Source organism: Musa acuminata, chromosome BXJ1-7 (genome assembly GCF_036884655.1).
Source record: "Musa acuminata AAA Group cultivar baxijiao chromosome BXJ1-7, Cavendish_Baxijiao_AAA, whole genome shotgun sequence".
NCBI lineage: Eukaryota > Viridiplantae > Streptophyta > Magnoliopsida > Zingiberales > Musaceae > Musa > Musa acuminata.
Genome location: NC_088333.1, coordinates 41,827,763 through 41,844,520, shown reverse-complemented (window position 1 = coordinate 41,844,520; position 16,758 = coordinate 41,827,763). Strand labels below are relative to the sequence as shown.

The window sequence follows — 16,758 nt, the reverse complement described above, 5'->3', positions numbered from 1 at the left end:
AGAGAGGCGCAATTCAATAACTCCTTCGAGAGAATGACTCGCCAACATTGTACTCGTTAAAAACTTTAATAGAAATTAGAGGATGTATGTTGACTATATTGATCTCAATAAGGCATGTCCAAAGGATGACTATCCTCTTTCTCATATTGATATGTTGATTGATGTTATCTCGGGTCATGCGCTCCTCACATTTAATTATTTTTCTGAGTGTTACATTCTTTTAGCACGGGTTGTATTCACTTCCTTTTATGTTAATATATTTTTTTAAAAAATCAGATAAAGACCTAAAATAATTGTATTTGAAGCAATAAATAAGTTGACTAATATTACTTTGATTAATGATGATGTAAGCGATTCATGTAGCTGAAACAAATTGGGAAGCAGACCCTTTTCCACGTCCTCGTTGTTGACCACGGCACCAAATCTATTGAACAATCTGGAGGGATCATCTACCAGTACCTGGCTGCTCCAAACTCCCAGACCTTATCCATTTGTTCTGCACAGTCATGGCTTGCCATGGTGAAAAGCTCGGGTCTTCCTCTACCACTGCGCTCAGTCTCCTCCTCCCTTCTCTTCCCTGCTCTTCCTGAACCCGTTACTGTCCACTTCAGTGTCCTCTCATGGAGCAAACCCTCTCCTATCGCAGCTTTAGACCCTCTTCCCCTTGCAAGCGTTCCGCCGGCCTGAGAAAGAGATGGAGAAGAACGAGCTCTCCCGTCCCACAAGCCCTACTTCAACCCTCACCCGCCGCCGTCGAGACTTCCCCTGCTGTCCTCACGTTCCCTTCCCCCTCACTCGCTTTAGACGATCCCATCTACTCCATATCTCTGAGCTCAGTCAAGCAAGTCCATGCCCGGATTCTAAAGGCCGCAGAGCCGCGGAGCTCGAAGTCCGCTATGGACTTCCTCATTCAAGTCTACTCGAAGTTCGGAGATTTCCGATCGGCTGCCGCAGTTTTCTTTATTGCCTTGCAATCTGACACTCTTTCGTGGAGCTATCTGATCGATTCTTTCGACGGCGCCGGAGAAAGAAGTACCCGCGAGTTGCTCGAGATTTTCCGGGAGCTGCATAGGATAGGAATCACGCTCAGCGTAGGCATTTTCCGCAGAGCTTTAAGGAACTGTGCGGAGTCAGTAGATTTCTGGTTGGGTTCTCAGATTCATGCGCATGTTACCAAAGCAGGCCTGGCGAATGAAACTTACATCAGGTGCTCTCTGCTGGATTTCTACGCCCGTTGTTGCAGCTCAGAATCCGCCGATAGATTGTTTGAAGAGTCGTCGTTTACCGAGGATTCGATTTTGTGGAACAACTTCATTGTGCTCAATGTGGAGAGAGGGAAATGGATCGAAGCACTCGAATTGTTCCGAATGATGCAGCTCGTTGGCCTGGAAGCTGATGAAGTCACAGTGGCCAAAGCTCTGCATGCCTGCGGGAGACTCGAGGCTGTCAAGCAAGGCAAGGTGATACATGGACATGTCATCAGATCAGGGAGTTTCCTGTGCGCACTGGTGAGCAACTCCTTGATCTCCATGTACTCCAAGAACTCGCTGGTGAAGCTAGCGAGGAGAGTGTTCGAGTACATGGGAGGAAGGACGCTCGTGTCGTGGAATTCCATCATCTCCTGCTGTTCTCTCAATGGGTTTCTCGAGGACGCCTTGGATCTGTTCCGCGACATGGTGGCTTTCGGAGCGGAGCCCGACTTGGTTACTTGGAATTGCTTGATCTCCGGTCACTCTCACCACGGATCGCCTCACCGGACTTTCGAGCTTCTCCGAAAGATGCAGGAAGATGGATTCCAGCCGAATTCCAGCTCCATCACAAGTGTTCTTCGTCCCGTTACCCATTCTGGTTTGGTTGAGTTGGGCAAGACAATCCATGGATACGCTATCAGGCACGGGCTCGATCGGAAGGTGTTCGTAGGAACTGCGCTGACAGACATGTACGTCAGATGTCGAAATCTATCTAATGCTCGAAGTGTCTTCCATAGAATGAAGCACAGAAACGTACTTACATGGAACTCGATGATTTCAGGGTACGCACATGAAGGGTTGTTCGAGGAAGCTCTGCAACTGATGGAGCAGATGGAGGAGGAAGGAGAGCAGCCCGATTTGACAACATGGAATGGCTTGATCTCGGGATACTCCATTCATGGGCGAAGCAAGCAGGCGGTAGTACTAATTCGTCAGCTGAAAGCAAACGGTGTGGTTCCAAATGTGGTCTCATGGACTGCAGTCATCTCCGGTTGCTGCCGCAATGAACGATACGAAGACGCCATCTACTTCTTCAGGGAGATGCTGAGCGAGGGAGTTCAGCCCAACTCGGTCTCTGTCGCTTGCCTGCTCCGAGCTTGTGCAGCGATGGCCCTGCTAGGGAAGGGCAGAGAACTGCACTGCTTCGCTGCGAGGAGAGACCTCGACGACGATATCTTCGTGGCCACGGCGCTCATCGACATGTATGCCAAGTCCGGCAGTTTAGCCGAGGCCAACAGGGTCTTTGAGAAGCTCAGGCACAGAAACCAGGCCTCATGGAACGCCATGATCATGGGATTCGCAGCTCACGGTCGAGGCGAAGAAGCGATTTCACTCTTCGATCGGATGTGTGGAGAAGGAATCAAGCCAGATGGTATCACCTTCACTGCAGTTCTCTCAGGGTGCAGGCATTCAGGTTTGGTGACCCAAGGATGGAAGCTTTTTGATGCCATGAAAGGTTTCGGTGTCACCCCAACTCTGGAGCACTACACTTGCATGGTCGATCTCCTTGCTCGATGCGGATACCTCGACGAGGCATGGGACTTCATCCAGAGCATGCCATTGGAGGCAGATGCTGGCATCTGGGGCTCCCTGCTCGCAGCATGCAGAACTCACAGAAACGTGGAGCTCGCAGAAATGGCTGCCAAGCAACTCTTCCAGTTGGAGCCATCAAATCCGGCAAACTATGTGTTGATGATGAGCATATACGCCTGCGAGAACCGCTGGGAAGATGCTGAGGACGTGAGGGATGCGAAGAATGCAGCAGGAGTGGAGAGCAGGGGTGGATGGAGCTGGATACAGATCAACCAGACCGTGCATGTCTTCGGCGTGGAAGGAGGACCACCTCACCCTGATACCGGGGAGATATACTTCGAGCTGTATCGACTGGTGTCGGAGATGAGGAGACGAGGATATGTGCCTGATACCAGTTGCATCGCCCACCACATTGGAGAGGAAGAGAAGGAGAAGTTGCTGCTGAGCCACACGGAGAAGCTGGCAATGGCATATGGGCTGATCTGCACTGGTGAGGGCACAGCAATTAGGGTGATAAAGAATACAAGAGTGTGCAGTGACTGTCATACGGTGGCAAAGTACATGTCGCAGATGACTGGTCGGGAGATTCTTCTCAGGGCTGGGGCTCGGTTTCACCATTTCAGGGATGGAAAGTGCTCTTGCAACGACTTCTGGTGAAGTGGAAACAAGATGATCTTGAGACAACTCATGGGAGATGGGAGAACGCTGAAACCTGCAGATAGAAGATGATCATGTCCCTGATGATGGCAATCGCTCACCAATACGGATGATCGTGTTCAAACACATTGTTCATCAACGACTGCTGCAGAGAAGAAAGAGTTTGCAATGCCTGCAACCATCAGAAACTGCGTCATGAATATGTCCAAGATTTCATCTCCATCAATCGATAAGTAATTGCAACGAGCTGAGAATACACTGACCTGTCATATTGGAGAAAATAGTTGCTGTGCTTGAAACTGGAAGAGCTTGGCCAAAAAAAAAAAAAACACACTTTGTAAGAAATTGGAGTAAGAAACACTAAATGTGAACAACATTTCACAGCTGGAGATATGAAATGTATGTATCAGGGAGACAACCTGCTGTCTTACTTTTTGATAAATCACTCAAATCATTCACTTGACACATTAGAAGTTTCTTTGGCTTTTAGTGTTCCAATCCTTGTATGCTTCAAAACAACTGGATATACAAGTATCATCAGATCTCAAATCTCTTATTCACATTCACAAAAATGTAAAAACACCCCCTTGTTGCAGATTAAGGGTATTTACCACAGAAATGGACACCAGAAAGCATTAGTAGAAAAGCTCGTGTCATTTGCGCTGGTCAACTCTGTGCAAGGTGATGGCTGCACCTTAAGGGCACCACCACTCACATCAGGGCACATCCATGGCACTTTGCATGGCCCATTGACATAGAGCTTCACATTCGTGAGGCAAATTTGAGTGAAGGGTGATTTCTTGATCCCCTGTATTGTTTCAGGCTGCTGCATACCCACACCTCTAACATTCTTGATTGTTAATCCATCAACAACAAGAAGAGCATTAAGGCCATATTTGTCATCTGGGTGACCTCCCACATTTCCTGCGATCCTCAACCCCTTGTGAACGTTGCTTAGATTCACGTCTGACACCGTTATGTTTCTGATGAACCCATTGACATAGAGCTTCACATTCATGAGGCAAATTCGAGTGAAGGGAGATTTCTTGATCCCCTGTATCGTTTTAGGCTGCTGGATACCCACACCTCGCACATTCTTTGATCGTTAATCCATCAACAACAAGAAGAGCATTAAGGCCATATTTGTCATCCGGATGACCTCCCACATTTCCTGCGATCCTCAACCCCTTGTGAATGTTGCTTAGATTCATGTCTGACACCGTTATGTTTCTGATGAACCCTCCCCTGCCAGCATTGGTCTTTATATGGATCCCAATGGCGGTCCTGAATACATTTAAGTTTTCAGCTAAGACAATCTCTACTCCACCAGAAGTTTAACTACCTACAGCAAGACCAGCAAAGGGACTGGACCTTGTTAATCACTGAATGGTTATCCCAGAGCTAGGATGAGCATAAGCAATGGCATACTCATCCCAACCACTCTTCATAGCCACTAAATCATCCCCTGTTGAAATGTAGCAGTCCTCGATACACACATTAGAGCTTGAAACTGCAAGATGCACAAAGTCGATAATTCAGTAGTTTAAGAACTGGACATGTTAGTGTAGCCAAAAGAATTGCTGTCATGCTTATTATGAGAACATGTGCCCCGGTGATGGATATCAACATAATGTCACTGAGTGCTACAGATACAACCATCTTAATAATATAACAGTAGTTTTCGCTCAGTAACATAAAGAGGATGAGCTCGAATAACATACCTGGATCAACTCCATCAGTATTAGGAGAATCATGTGGAGCCAAGATAGTCACATTTCTCACTACCACATTGCTGCGATGATAAGAATACATAATGTTATACGATCTCTTCGATGTTTTAAATAGAAATTATAGGGAAAATATATTCTATAAGCAAGGAGAATATATGCAACATCCTAGCTCTATGGCAATCAATTGGCCATCAACCATCTCACTGGTAACCTAAATTTTAACTTTCAACTGTCTACTATTTCCAGGTCTTCGCAGAAAGCTACCTTGGAATTTCCAAGCTACAAATTTAAAATTGCAACCAAGGAGAATAGAAGTTAATATGACATTTCTAATAATGTCATGAACCTCCTGTGATGGAAGGATAATGATATTAACCAAACAAATGGTCACTTAGAGTTTTCACATAAAGCAGAAGTTTCAAAGGTTTTATGAATCGGCAGTGATGTATGCGAAGTCTTCTTTACGACAATTTCACCCAGGAGGAAGATGCTCAAGATTACAAAAAGAATACCCATATGCAGTGTTGACATTTGTATTCTTAAAGAAAGTGGCAACAATTTCCTTTTTTTCCTTTTTCTTTCTTTTTACCTGCAATAAACAGGGTGAATATTCCAGAAGGGTGAAATCTCGAAGACAATATTAGAGATGATGATATCTGTAGAATGCATGATCTCCAAAAGCTTTGGTCTTGTAAAATGTAGGGTTGTCTGTCTCCACATATTCCACCACACATCACCTTGGCCATCGATTGTTCAATTCTCACCAGAAGAAATAACAGTCATTGAGAAATCAATCATGCAAATGCATAGTAAGTCTAGTTAGCAAGTGAATTTTGAGAAAAGAGTACGATCTAGGACTTTTTTAAATAAAATTGTGTATACTAAAACATAGAAAAATCATTAAAGAAAAACTAAAGAGAAAAAAAAAAAGAAAAGGGAAACATCAGTTCCTGCTTGTCTTTAAGTCAATGATCCTTTCTAACTTGGAGATGTTTACCTGTACGACAGCTGGGATTGTTGATCCACACAATAACTTCCATCCAACTCAGAACATCTTTTGCACCATATAATAGTCGAATCTCCTTTTTCTAACATCAGTCAGCCATATGGGCTGCAATGATAATCCTTTATTTCTTTGTTGATCATGAAGAAGATCTATTTGAGCTCAAATGTGGTCATGTATAATAGCATAGTTCTTTATAAAGGGATCACATTAACAAAAGACTTACTACCATTTTGGTATGGTAAGTCATTTTGAAAAAACTAAATGCAAAAAGAAGTTGAAGCTTAAGAAAACATATATAAGTCTCCAGCTTAAGATCAATGATGCAGAAGCTATCCAGTCATCTTTGTCTTATGCTTCTAGATGAATAATTAATCTAAAATTTAGTTGTACTCTTAGCTCCCATCTACTTCTGTTTCTATGGAATGCACAGAGGGATGCCTACCCTTTTCTGCAAATAAAATAGCAACAACAGGTAGCAAAGACCAAAACCATAATCTAAGAGCAAAACCTGCAATAATCACATCTTGAAGCCCATTTCCATGAATCAACTCATGTAACTCCCACCCGGAAGCTCACGTCCTCTCCCATATGATGGTAAAGGATCGATCAAGGGCCAACTCGATGCATTCTACACCAACCGATAACTAAGATCAGAGGAGGGGATGAAGTTTCCACCCGAGCATTGCCATAAACAATCGATCCAACGCATACTGCCGCAGTTTTCACTAATCAAGGGAACAGTTTATCCTGGTATTTCCATCACTCACCAGCTTTACGCTCTCCTACTGATACAAGACATTGCAACGAGAAGTAGGTCGAGAGGCTCTTGGGTTCTTTCTCCTCCAAACTAAGAACAAAAAAACTCCGAAGCAAAAGGGAATAGGACCGTAACTCCTCCGAAGTCGGCGATCGACACCACCTCCCCCCGCCTCTTCATCGGCACCTTTTTGTACCGCGAGGAGGATAGCCAACAGCAGCGGCGCCACCGGCGGCCGCCACACCATATCTAAAACCCCCAAACAAAAAGAAGAGTACAAAACGGCACCGCCGGTGGTTTTAAGAAATGGGATCTCACTAGAAAAGCCAAACAACGAGTCTTCTTTCGGGAATAAGATCTCACTAGAAAAAGAAGAAATGAGCAAGATCGATCAGTCGGCGGATCCCAAGAAGACTTCAGTGGAAGTGGAAGATGCGGATACCTGTTTCAGCGATCATAAGATCGAAACTAGGCTTTGTTCTTGTTCTCTCTAATATTCTTATACGAGATAGACTCGTTCTGGAACCCAGATTCCGGCTCCGAAACGGGTAGTCTTAGATTAAAAGGGAAACAAGAAGAGAAATACAAGGAAGAAGGGAAAGATGCCAAAGCGAGAGAAGCAGGAGGACCTCCTTTTAACGCCATCGGCAACAGAAAGTGGCGGTTTGTCGGAAAGCGCGTGTAGTGTCCCGCCTTGGCCTGCAAACAAATGCTATCTATCGTAGTCAAAAAGCCAAAAAAACTCGCTTCTTTTTTAGGTCCTCTCAAAAAATACATGAGGTTTCTTGGAGGTTTTGTACTAGTTAGGCTGTTTCGTATGGGAACCACAGCAATCACTGCTGCCCACATGGCAAAGATTTGGATCCAAGAGATGCAGAAGAGCATGATTAACAGTGACATATGGCCTGGGGGGCAGAGCTCAATTAAATTTGATCGTGTGGGACACATTATTCTTCAACCAATGACGTCTTTCTTCCATGATCTGTACAGGTTGGGAAAGTTGGGGAAAAGAGACTCGAGAACATGAAACAGAATAATAGGACACGAATTTAGATCACCTGGAGCAGCAGCGTGGTGGAAAGAGTCTGGCAATTGATGTCACAGTATTATCATTGGCTCCTGACAACCATTTCACCATTTACACTGCAATTATCACATCTTTTTTATCTGTTTCCTTTTGGAAAGTTAGAACGTTTTGCTTTGTGTATGTGATGCTTGCACCAACAACAGCCTATTATCATCCCACGCCACAGAATTCTGCTGATAAAGTTGCTGTTTAGACCCGTTTGGCAACACCAAAAACAATTGCAGATGTCATGATCAGAATGTTCCTATGGCTTTGAAGAATAAATTAACAAATGAAACTAGGCCTGGAATGATCATCTGATAGGCTCGATAACATGCCCACCTGTTGGTTGCTGACCGGGGAGATTTCCGCAAACATCTTGACTGGCAGGTACGTAGTGGACATCAAAAAGCAAAGATGGAAAACTGCATCTGTGCCGTCTTCGTGATACTTCAATCTAGTGTTCCTGCTGGAGGTGGAGATTCCCCGTCAAGATTTTCCTGATGGAATCTGACTACGATGCATGTGATGTTGTCTGCACTGCCACAAGAGAAGGCAGTCTCTGTTAACTTGCGAGCTGCAGCCTCAGGTTCGTCTTCCACTCTCACAAGCGAAACAGCATCCTGATTGACATGGATAACAATGATAAACAATACACAGTTACTGTCAATAGCAATGGAAATAATACACAATTATCTGCATAAATGCAAATGGACCAAGCAACCAGAGTTGTACCAGTCAAATAAGAAAGGCCAGGTCATGGCAATAAGTACTTCAAGCACTTAAACCCATGGTTTGATTTCATATAAATGCAGAAAGACAAGGTAGGATGAGCCAAACCATTTCTCTCTGGAGCTAGGTGTTGTTAGTAATACTACTTGGTGGGTTAAGAATATCTATCCAACGCTTTGTCACTACCTAGACCTAGGCTTTACTGTGTTGAAGTCAACACAAAAGGCATGTGAAGCTGCTAAAGAGACTGACCAAAAGCCAAGATACAGAGAGAGGTAAAGTCCAAAAGACTTCAGATTCACCTCAGTAAAAGCATCACTACTTAAGTCAGCTAAGGGTGTTTCAGGGAATGGAGAAGGAACCAACATAATGAACCAGGGATTGAGAAGTAGTTTTCATTGACCTTCCGGAGGAGTCTGATGTCAGAGAACTGCCAACTGGAGTGCAACTACTTCATGATGTCAAGAACCGAAACTTTACAGCACCTATCAGCAACTGAGGCCCTTCCAAGAATAGTATAAATCTCCTACAGCAGGTAGATAAGATGATGATGAGAGCAACTCAAGTGAAAGAGGTGGTGGATGTCAAATGTGAGGTCACTAAAAAGGACAGCCACAAACCCCAAGCGGGATGGACTTTGACAGGGGCCAATGCAGGCATTTGTCCAGCCTAGCCCAGGAGCAGCCAAGGCCAGGGTACCAAACCTTACCCAGTCATGGTCAGCCTAGGCTAACCTCACTAGCTGAGTAGTCCTAGACTGCTAGACAGATGTTCATCCACATCGGCATGCAGGTGGCAGGACAAATGTCCACATTGTTCTGAGCCATGCAATTACTATTTAAGCAGGCCTTTTCTCAGTTGATATTCATTGCACTAAGGGATGACATTCAATCATTCGAGATAAAGAGTCAAACTAAGGAACCTCTGGATGGCAGTATACTTATAAACATATGCCTTATGGGAACTGCTTGGATGTCATCTAATTTTAGATAAATAATAGAATGTCTAAATCTGTTATTCCCCTGTGTCTACACTTCTTTACCCGTTCTCTATTATCTCGATTGTACTTGTTATTTTCCTGTTCCCTGCCTTACTCAAATGTTGCTGCCTGTGATAATTTGAAGTTCAAACCAACACCCCAGTTTTATGAGAGCATATTCAGATTTTCTTAAAATCTAGCTGAGTGAAACCATCAGATCAACAAGACCGCAATAAATCACTAAATTCATATTCTAGGTTTCTACATTCAATAGCAACTTCATGCTTATATCATCTAAGGCACCAACTTCCCGAAATGATTTATGTATTGACTTTGATTCATATACAAACTTTCATTCTGTTCACATATAGCAAATTTTAAAATGCCTACAGATTGTATCTATTTCCATTTAAGCCTGCATATTTAAATTGATGTCAACTAAAGCATCAGAGACACTCAAGACTAACCAATTAAACTACCGTCTGCTTCACTGAACATTGCTGTCCTGTTCATCAAATTTCCAAAAGGTCCTCCAATTGATGTGATTAAAATGGTTCATCAAACATAATTTCCACCCTTCATCAAACATAATAAGAATCCACTGTTGATCATCTCCAATTGCCAACATCTTTGCAATAATTGGAAAAGCATCATATGAAGATTTTGGTGTATCATTGTTCGTATATGTTAAGAAAGAACATATATAATAACAACAATTTGGGTTCCTTATTTTTGCAAATATGAAATTCCATGTAGGTAAACTAGCTTGACTTCAGGACTCGAACAAAATTCCTTTAAAATTAAGAGGGAGTGAATGCATGAACTAGCAACATATGCTTGAGCAAATTTTCTTAAAATAATATCTGAGTGGCTCAAATAATGTGTACTAAAATGAGATAAAATGGATTAATTAAGGATGACAGTTCAAGAAAAAAAAAATCTAACCTCGTTTGTTACCACATCCCACAGCCCATCACTGGCCAAAACCAGAAATTCCAATTCTTCATCCACCACTTGTTCCTGACAAAATAATTAACGCAGAAAAAAAAAAATCTTACATAGTTTGATATAATGTCACTACAAATGTATAGTTTTTGATAGTTCACTATGATAAGCAACTACAATCATATAGTGCAAGCACCAGAGAAAATTTGGTCATAAATATATGAATATAGGAAGCTGTCTCGCAGAAGATTTCATAGGTGTATTGCTTCTATTCAATTAAAAATTATGCACCAATTTTGCTAGAAAATAGACGAGGCAATAAAAGAATCATCCAAAGGTCATTTGAAGTTAAAAATGAGATCAGGGGGCCATGAGACAAAAAAAGTTTGAGTTGAGTTTCTGTAATGCAGTTCAATACCTGAATCTCAGGCTCTGCTACAACAAATTGTTTCAGAAGGCGGTTACCAAACGCTCGTGACATTGCCAATATGCCTCCAACTCTCCAAGTACCTACAGAACAAATACGAGCACAAATGGAAAACAGTTCAATAAAGCCACATGTTTTCCCTGTAACACATAAAATGCAATTAACTCAGTGGAAAGACCTAACTATATGATCACCAATCATGAATCAAGTGCCTAACGGTTTCATCATAGAAACTGATACTCTGTTAACTGACTATCCAAATGCACTACACTTCTCCAACTTAATGTCAGTGGACTTTTCTGTTGGCCATCCTCACTTCCAGAAAATGGAGCAAATTTCTCATCCATCATTCAGAACAAAGTGGAAACACGAGAAATGTTGCATCAAAAGAGAAAGAAGGTGGGCACCCTCTGTGCTAATATCTAAACCATATGTTGAGCAATTATGATCCATACATAAGCTTGCAATGGAAAAATTGTTATATAATTGATCTTCCATAGCAACATGAGAGGAAATATGTCTTTGAAATATCATGAGACTTACCAGCCCACATGACAACTCCTCCAGCATCCTCAATTCTCTTGCGTTCATCACTTCTGTTTGGCTTCTGATCATCAGAGAGAGGGATTGCTACAACCAAGAGTATTGGAGTTTGATACTTCAGGTATAACTTATTAACTGCTTAAAAGGTCTAGACATATGACATGGTAAAAGTTAGGAGGCACATAGGAAAGAGGAAATTGAACTACAAAAGAATAGAGGAACCAGAAATAGTACAGCTGGCAATTTCATTGGTCTCATTCTACAAGCACATAAATTTTAATATGCTGCAAAACCTCAAAGCTGCCAGTTGTATACAAAATTTGTTAACTAAATATACCATCTATAAAACATTTTTCACATTTACTAACACAGGATTTTCAAATTCATATATCTCACTTAGATTTGAATAGCCACATCCTTTTTTAGTTTAATTTATGCAAGTAGGATTTTTTTTCTTTAAAAATAATTCACAAACATCATATATTTTTAGCTCAAAATCAGAAGATCATGTCTCTAATAATATACAAAGCCCTGATATGGACATGGAACACTATAGGTAGGCACCAATGCAACTAATATAACAAAAGTAGGGTATGCCAAGGCACTGATACAGCAGTTAATACCTTTTCTTTCTTGTGTTTTACATATGAGATATATTTGTGTCCAATTTAGATGATGTATTGCTCTCACACAAGTAACTTGTAAGAAGCATGACAGTCAATTCCTCAAACAAAGATGCATAGCAGTTCTTAACAAAAATGTTACAAAGACATGAATATCTTTAAAAGAGATGAGTAAATTAGAAAACAGAAAACATCGGTATGAACATTAGTCAAAAAATTAGTCAAGAGATCAAGAGAAAAAATCACCTTTTCCTGTCTTTGATATCACAGCACGTGAATCTCCAACATTAGCTACATATAAGCGCTTGCCTATCAGAACAGCTGTAGATGCTGTAGAACCATCATCTCTGGAAGTATTGCTTTCAGCAGCTAGAAAGTCTGAATCAGTTCTACGATATGTTTCACCTGAAAGTCAACATGACAGGTCAAATTGGAAACAGGTTTACAAAAGAAAAAAAATCTGCCCTAAAAAGGCTATAAAATCAACAAATAATTTCACAAGTTTGTCTGTACTTATTGCAAGTTTTGTGTGTGTCATGAACTTTGGATGTCTTGTAAGGTTGTCAAACAAGTGCTCCTTCAAATACTCAGCAGCACGTGAACCACCATGCCCTGCAACAACAAATTGTCTTTAAGGTAGAGACGTGATACTCAAACAACCAGAAAAGCATAATACTAGAAAGAATACCAAACCATCAAATATTCCAAAAAGATAAATTGTCTGTCCATCAATCTTAGCTGATTTTAGATCATAGCAGTCCTCCATGCTCACTCTTTTTCCCCTGAAGCTGGAGTATCCACAAGTTAAACTTCCATCCTCACTGCAAACAAGTTGAACAGCCAATAAGATCAAGACTTCAGATGAACCAATTAACAAACAACATATAATGAAGACTGTTTTTCTGACAAATTTCCAGGTCAGCTAGATTGGATACAGACTTATGGTTGCAGGGGTTAGATTGCATATACTGATGCTTCCTAGACCCATTTTGGCAGAAGACTTATGCACTGGGCCATCCTTTTTTCCTTAGTTTCACTGAAAGCCCAATTCTAAGTCCAAAAGACTGATGATAGTTGGGTAGAACATTAAATTGCAACCAATCATGACCAGTGAATAAAAGAGTAACCACCACAAGTCATAGTTCTCATCTATTTAATATTGGACACACTGTCTGTTCCCCACATTGAGCTCTACTGAGAGTATCATCACTACCAAATCAAGGTCACTACCAAATGAAGTTATGTAATATCATCACCAAAGAATGGAATCATAAAAGATTAGCATGAGATTGTAACTTATTTTAATTAAAAAAGGCTTTTTAGTATCTTTAATGATCTTAGGTAAATCCATTTAAACAAACATAAAAAAACTCGGTAAAAACACTTGGACTTCTGGAGATCCAGAACTAGAAAAGATGGTTCCTCAGGAAATATTTCAATCTATCTGTCCATCTGTTGATCAGGAGGCATCATTTTGACACCAAATTGAGTTAAATCACATTCATTGGTCAAAATACCACATTAAAAAGCCTTCCGAATGACAACCCATATCTTTATACTATAAACCAAAAGCCTATGCTTCTTAAAAAATAAAAGATGGAGTAGTGGCTAAAATCTGCAGAGTCTTCAAACACAAAGTGTTTCAATAAAACTGCTAAAAGTAGATAAAATTGCCAAAAATAAACCAAGATGGTATGGACATGCTAATGCTAATTATAAAATGCTGCTGAAGCAAAGAAAGAAAAAAAACAATGTTCTCTGGAAGGTCCAAGAAACACTTGTTGAAAACTGATAATGCTTCATAATCACAATGATGCTACAGAAACGAGAAGGTTATTGATTTAATAACAACGATAAACTCACAAGCTATCTATTTTGGCTTCTTCAAACCCACAGCAGCAAACTTAAATCCCGACATCATGTCATTGAGCACTTGATCAATTAAGTAATCAGTCAGCTAAACATAACACAAATGAAAAAGAACTTCTTTCAACTATTTTTCCTTTAACTAAAAAAGTCTCAGCATATTCCGTAAGGAACTTCTTAAAAGAGCATGATACCAGAAAAACACCCAAGATATGCATCCATCCATCCAAGACAATTGCCCAAGAATCATAATTATCAGAACACAATTAGGCAACGACCTGAAAAGTCTCGGATCACTAGTTGGACCACTGGGTCAATTAAGTCAGACCACATATTTAATAAAATATTTTATAAAATAGAATATAGAAATAAAAAAATACTAAAGAACTTCAAAAATTAAGAGGTTTGCTAGATTCCAAAGTCTATAGCCCATTTTCTTTAATTCTTCTCCTTTTTTGTTGTTAACACTCTAAAAGATAAAAATGGCACCAGCTAATGACAATTACCAACAGAAAAAGGGAAGTTTTTGATCATTTTTGGGGCATTTTAAAAGTGGCAGAGTATGGATTTGACCAGCAGAATCTTCCCATACATAAAAAACCATCCGATTGGACTTGATTGAACATGATTTCTGACATTGGACTTGATCAATTTGGTCTGGTCCAGTTGTTTTAACTATGCCCAAACTAATACCTTCCTTGTAATTGCCACCATATAATTTAAACATAAAAACCATTTCCACATTTCATAGATTTAGACGATAAAATGAACACGGCAAGAGCTACATACAAATTTATATACAAGAAACCAGATAATCTTGCCGCATCTCTTCCACACTTTCTATAAGGAAAAAAATTGACAATATTCCAACCTACTTCAATTATCCTCATCTTACCAAAAACCAACTTGCATCTTGCACAAGTAGATAAGCCCTACAATAAAAGCATGTGCCAGCATGTTCTAACTCCTCATACCACACGTTACTACAGATAAAGTACTAGTAAACATAGTAAAGCATATGTTTTAGGCAACACGCATTTTGCAGTTTAGTCTCACCCGCTTTGCAGGAAGTTGGCATGTGATATTCCCAAAAGATATAGACAGAGGATAACTAGCAAATAAGCATATTGCATGAAATACTAACCAACACAGCGTTTACTATTAATTAAATGACACAATAAATAGAGAATATTCACCCAGTTCTAGAGTTGGATTACAAGCAGTACTTTATTATCATTATAATATTTACCTACTTTACTATCATTATAATATTTACCTTTTCCATCTTCCACTAGCATAATCACCATTGCCGACACGTTCCTTTTTGGGTGTTAAATCAGTGGCAGCTCCAGGCTCCACAGCTAGACCAGAATCCACCATCATCTTTACAACTGCTCTAGATCAACCCTGCTTCTTAGGCAGCTCAAACCAAGCTTCGTACCTTGAGCACAACCCGACCCCTCTACCCCGTCTTCCTTGGTAGTGGAACCCTTGTTTTCTTTGTCCGATCGACAAAAAATGTCTACGCCAGCATTACATACCATCTAACTTGCCTGATGAGTGTCCACAATACCATAACATCTCATGCAACAAAACGAAGAGGGAAAGAATTGAAAGCGGGCTACAAAATGAAGATTGCAGTGTCGCAGTCCGGCACACAGAAGAATTCTTTTTCCAAGACGTAGTCTATTTGAAACAGAAGTCGAAAATAGTAAGACTCCCTACGTGGTTTCTGATGCAATTTCTTTCCTCCAAAAATCGCACCAGGGCTCCGATCATCCCAATTTTAGGCTCGGTTTGGCTAATGGCTCCAGGGAAAAAACGCATGGATACGAGAAATTTCAAGAAAACAATCCTCAAATCCACAAACGGAACCTTCTGATCCAAAACCACATCGATCTGAGATCAGCGGACGCAGAAAGGAGGCCGTGAGCCCCGCAAATCGTCCCAGGCTGGCGCAAGAGAGAGCGATCAGGTTCAAGATCTAGAATTCGACTTGGGTTCCGGAGAGGGCGGCGGCGATCGGAGAAAACCCTAGAGAGAAAGGGGGATCGGGCGATGGGAAGTGGTGGTTGCTGGGGGTGCTCTTTTGGTTTTTTTTAGCTCGAAATAATTGGAGCGGGAGAGAGAGAGAGAGAGAGAGAGAGAGAGAGAGAGATGAAGAGAACGTGGCGCGGTGGTGGCAGTAGCGTTATATCGGCCTTCGAACCGGTGCATGCCCGAAACCACCGATGCACCGTTGTGTACAGATCGTAACGTAGATTTATGCTCGCCGGTAATATCTGATGTGACAAATATGGATGTCAATAACACTTTAGTTAATACTTGCATATGTGACTCGATTAGATGAATTAGAGTTATAATTAAACAAAAGATAAATGTTTTATGAAAGTTTCATATTGTCTTAGGTATTTTGTTTTAAATAATTCAAAGTAAAAATAAAAAAAATAACTTATTTGTTGAGGGAAATAGTTATTGGCGTCCAAGTCAACACGATGTAGTCGGAACCCATATGCATAGGGTTAGTCAAGGTGTATCCGAGGTGGAAACGTTGAGCTCCCATTATGTCATTTACTTTATGACCGAAATTAAAAGAGGTTTCCCGACCTGATTCTTATGATACCCAAGCTAGTAAATCGAGTTA

The 16,758-nt window shown here is 41.0% G+C and overlaps 3 protein-coding genes across 5 annotated transcripts; 1 reads left to right on the top strand and 2 right to left on the bottom strand.

Moving 5' to 3' along the window:
- Nucleotides 1-308: 308 nt before the first annotated feature.
- On the bottom strand, nt 309-8,131 carry LOC135679497 (probable polygalacturonase). 2 transcript variants are annotated; one of them, XM_065193312.1, is made up of 9 exons: nt 7,376-8,034; nt 5,760-5,929; nt 5,162-5,232; nt 4,812-4,950; nt 3,872-4,724; nt 3,704-3,739; nt 2,012-3,612; nt 1,203-1,923; nt 309-1,064 (listed from the first exon to the last, which is right to left on the bottom strand). In XM_065193312.1, the coding sequence occupies exons 2-4, from the start codon at nt 5,888-5,890 to the stop codon at nt 4,820-4,822; spliced, it is 333 nt and encodes a 110-aa protein (XP_065049384.1). In that variant the 5' UTR covers nt 5,891-5,929; nt 7,376-8,034; the 3' UTR covers nt 309-1,064; nt 1,203-1,923; nt 2,012-3,612; nt 3,704-3,739; nt 3,872-4,724; nt 4,812-4,819. The 2 variants fall into 2 exon arrangements, with proteins under 2 accessions (XP_065049384.1, XP_065049385.1); XM_065193313.1 differs by lacking the exon at nt 5,760-5,929 and having other exon boundaries at nt 7,992-8,131.
- On the top strand, nt 621-3,907 carry LOC135679494 (pentatricopeptide repeat-containing protein At4g01030, mitochondrial-like). The gene has a single exon (XM_065193309.1). The coding sequence runs from the start codon at nt 621-623 to the stop codon at nt 3,438-3,440; it is 2,820 nt and encodes a 939-aa protein (XP_065049381.1). The 3' UTR covers nt 3,441-3,907.
- Nucleotides 8,132-8,188: 57 nt separating the features above from the next.
- LOC135679495 (probable protein phosphatase 2C 52) lies at nt 8,189-16,239 on the bottom strand. Of its 2 annotated transcripts, XM_065193311.1 has the most exons (9): nt 15,391-16,239; nt 12,942-13,069; nt 12,762-12,860; nt 12,495-12,653; nt 11,626-11,712; nt 11,074-11,165; nt 10,656-10,730; nt 9,135-9,257; nt 8,189-8,622 (listed from the first exon to the last, which is right to left on the bottom strand). In XM_065193311.1, the coding sequence occupies exons 1-8, from the start codon at nt 15,495-15,497 to the stop codon at nt 9,180-9,182; spliced, it is 825 nt and encodes a 274-aa protein (XP_065049383.1). In that variant the 5' UTR covers nt 15,498-16,239; the 3' UTR covers nt 8,189-8,622; nt 9,135-9,179. The 2 variants fall into 2 exon arrangements, with proteins under 2 accessions (XP_065049383.1, XP_065049382.1); XM_065193310.1 differs by lacking the exon at nt 9,135-9,257.
- Nucleotides 16,240-16,758: the final 519 nt, after the last annotated feature.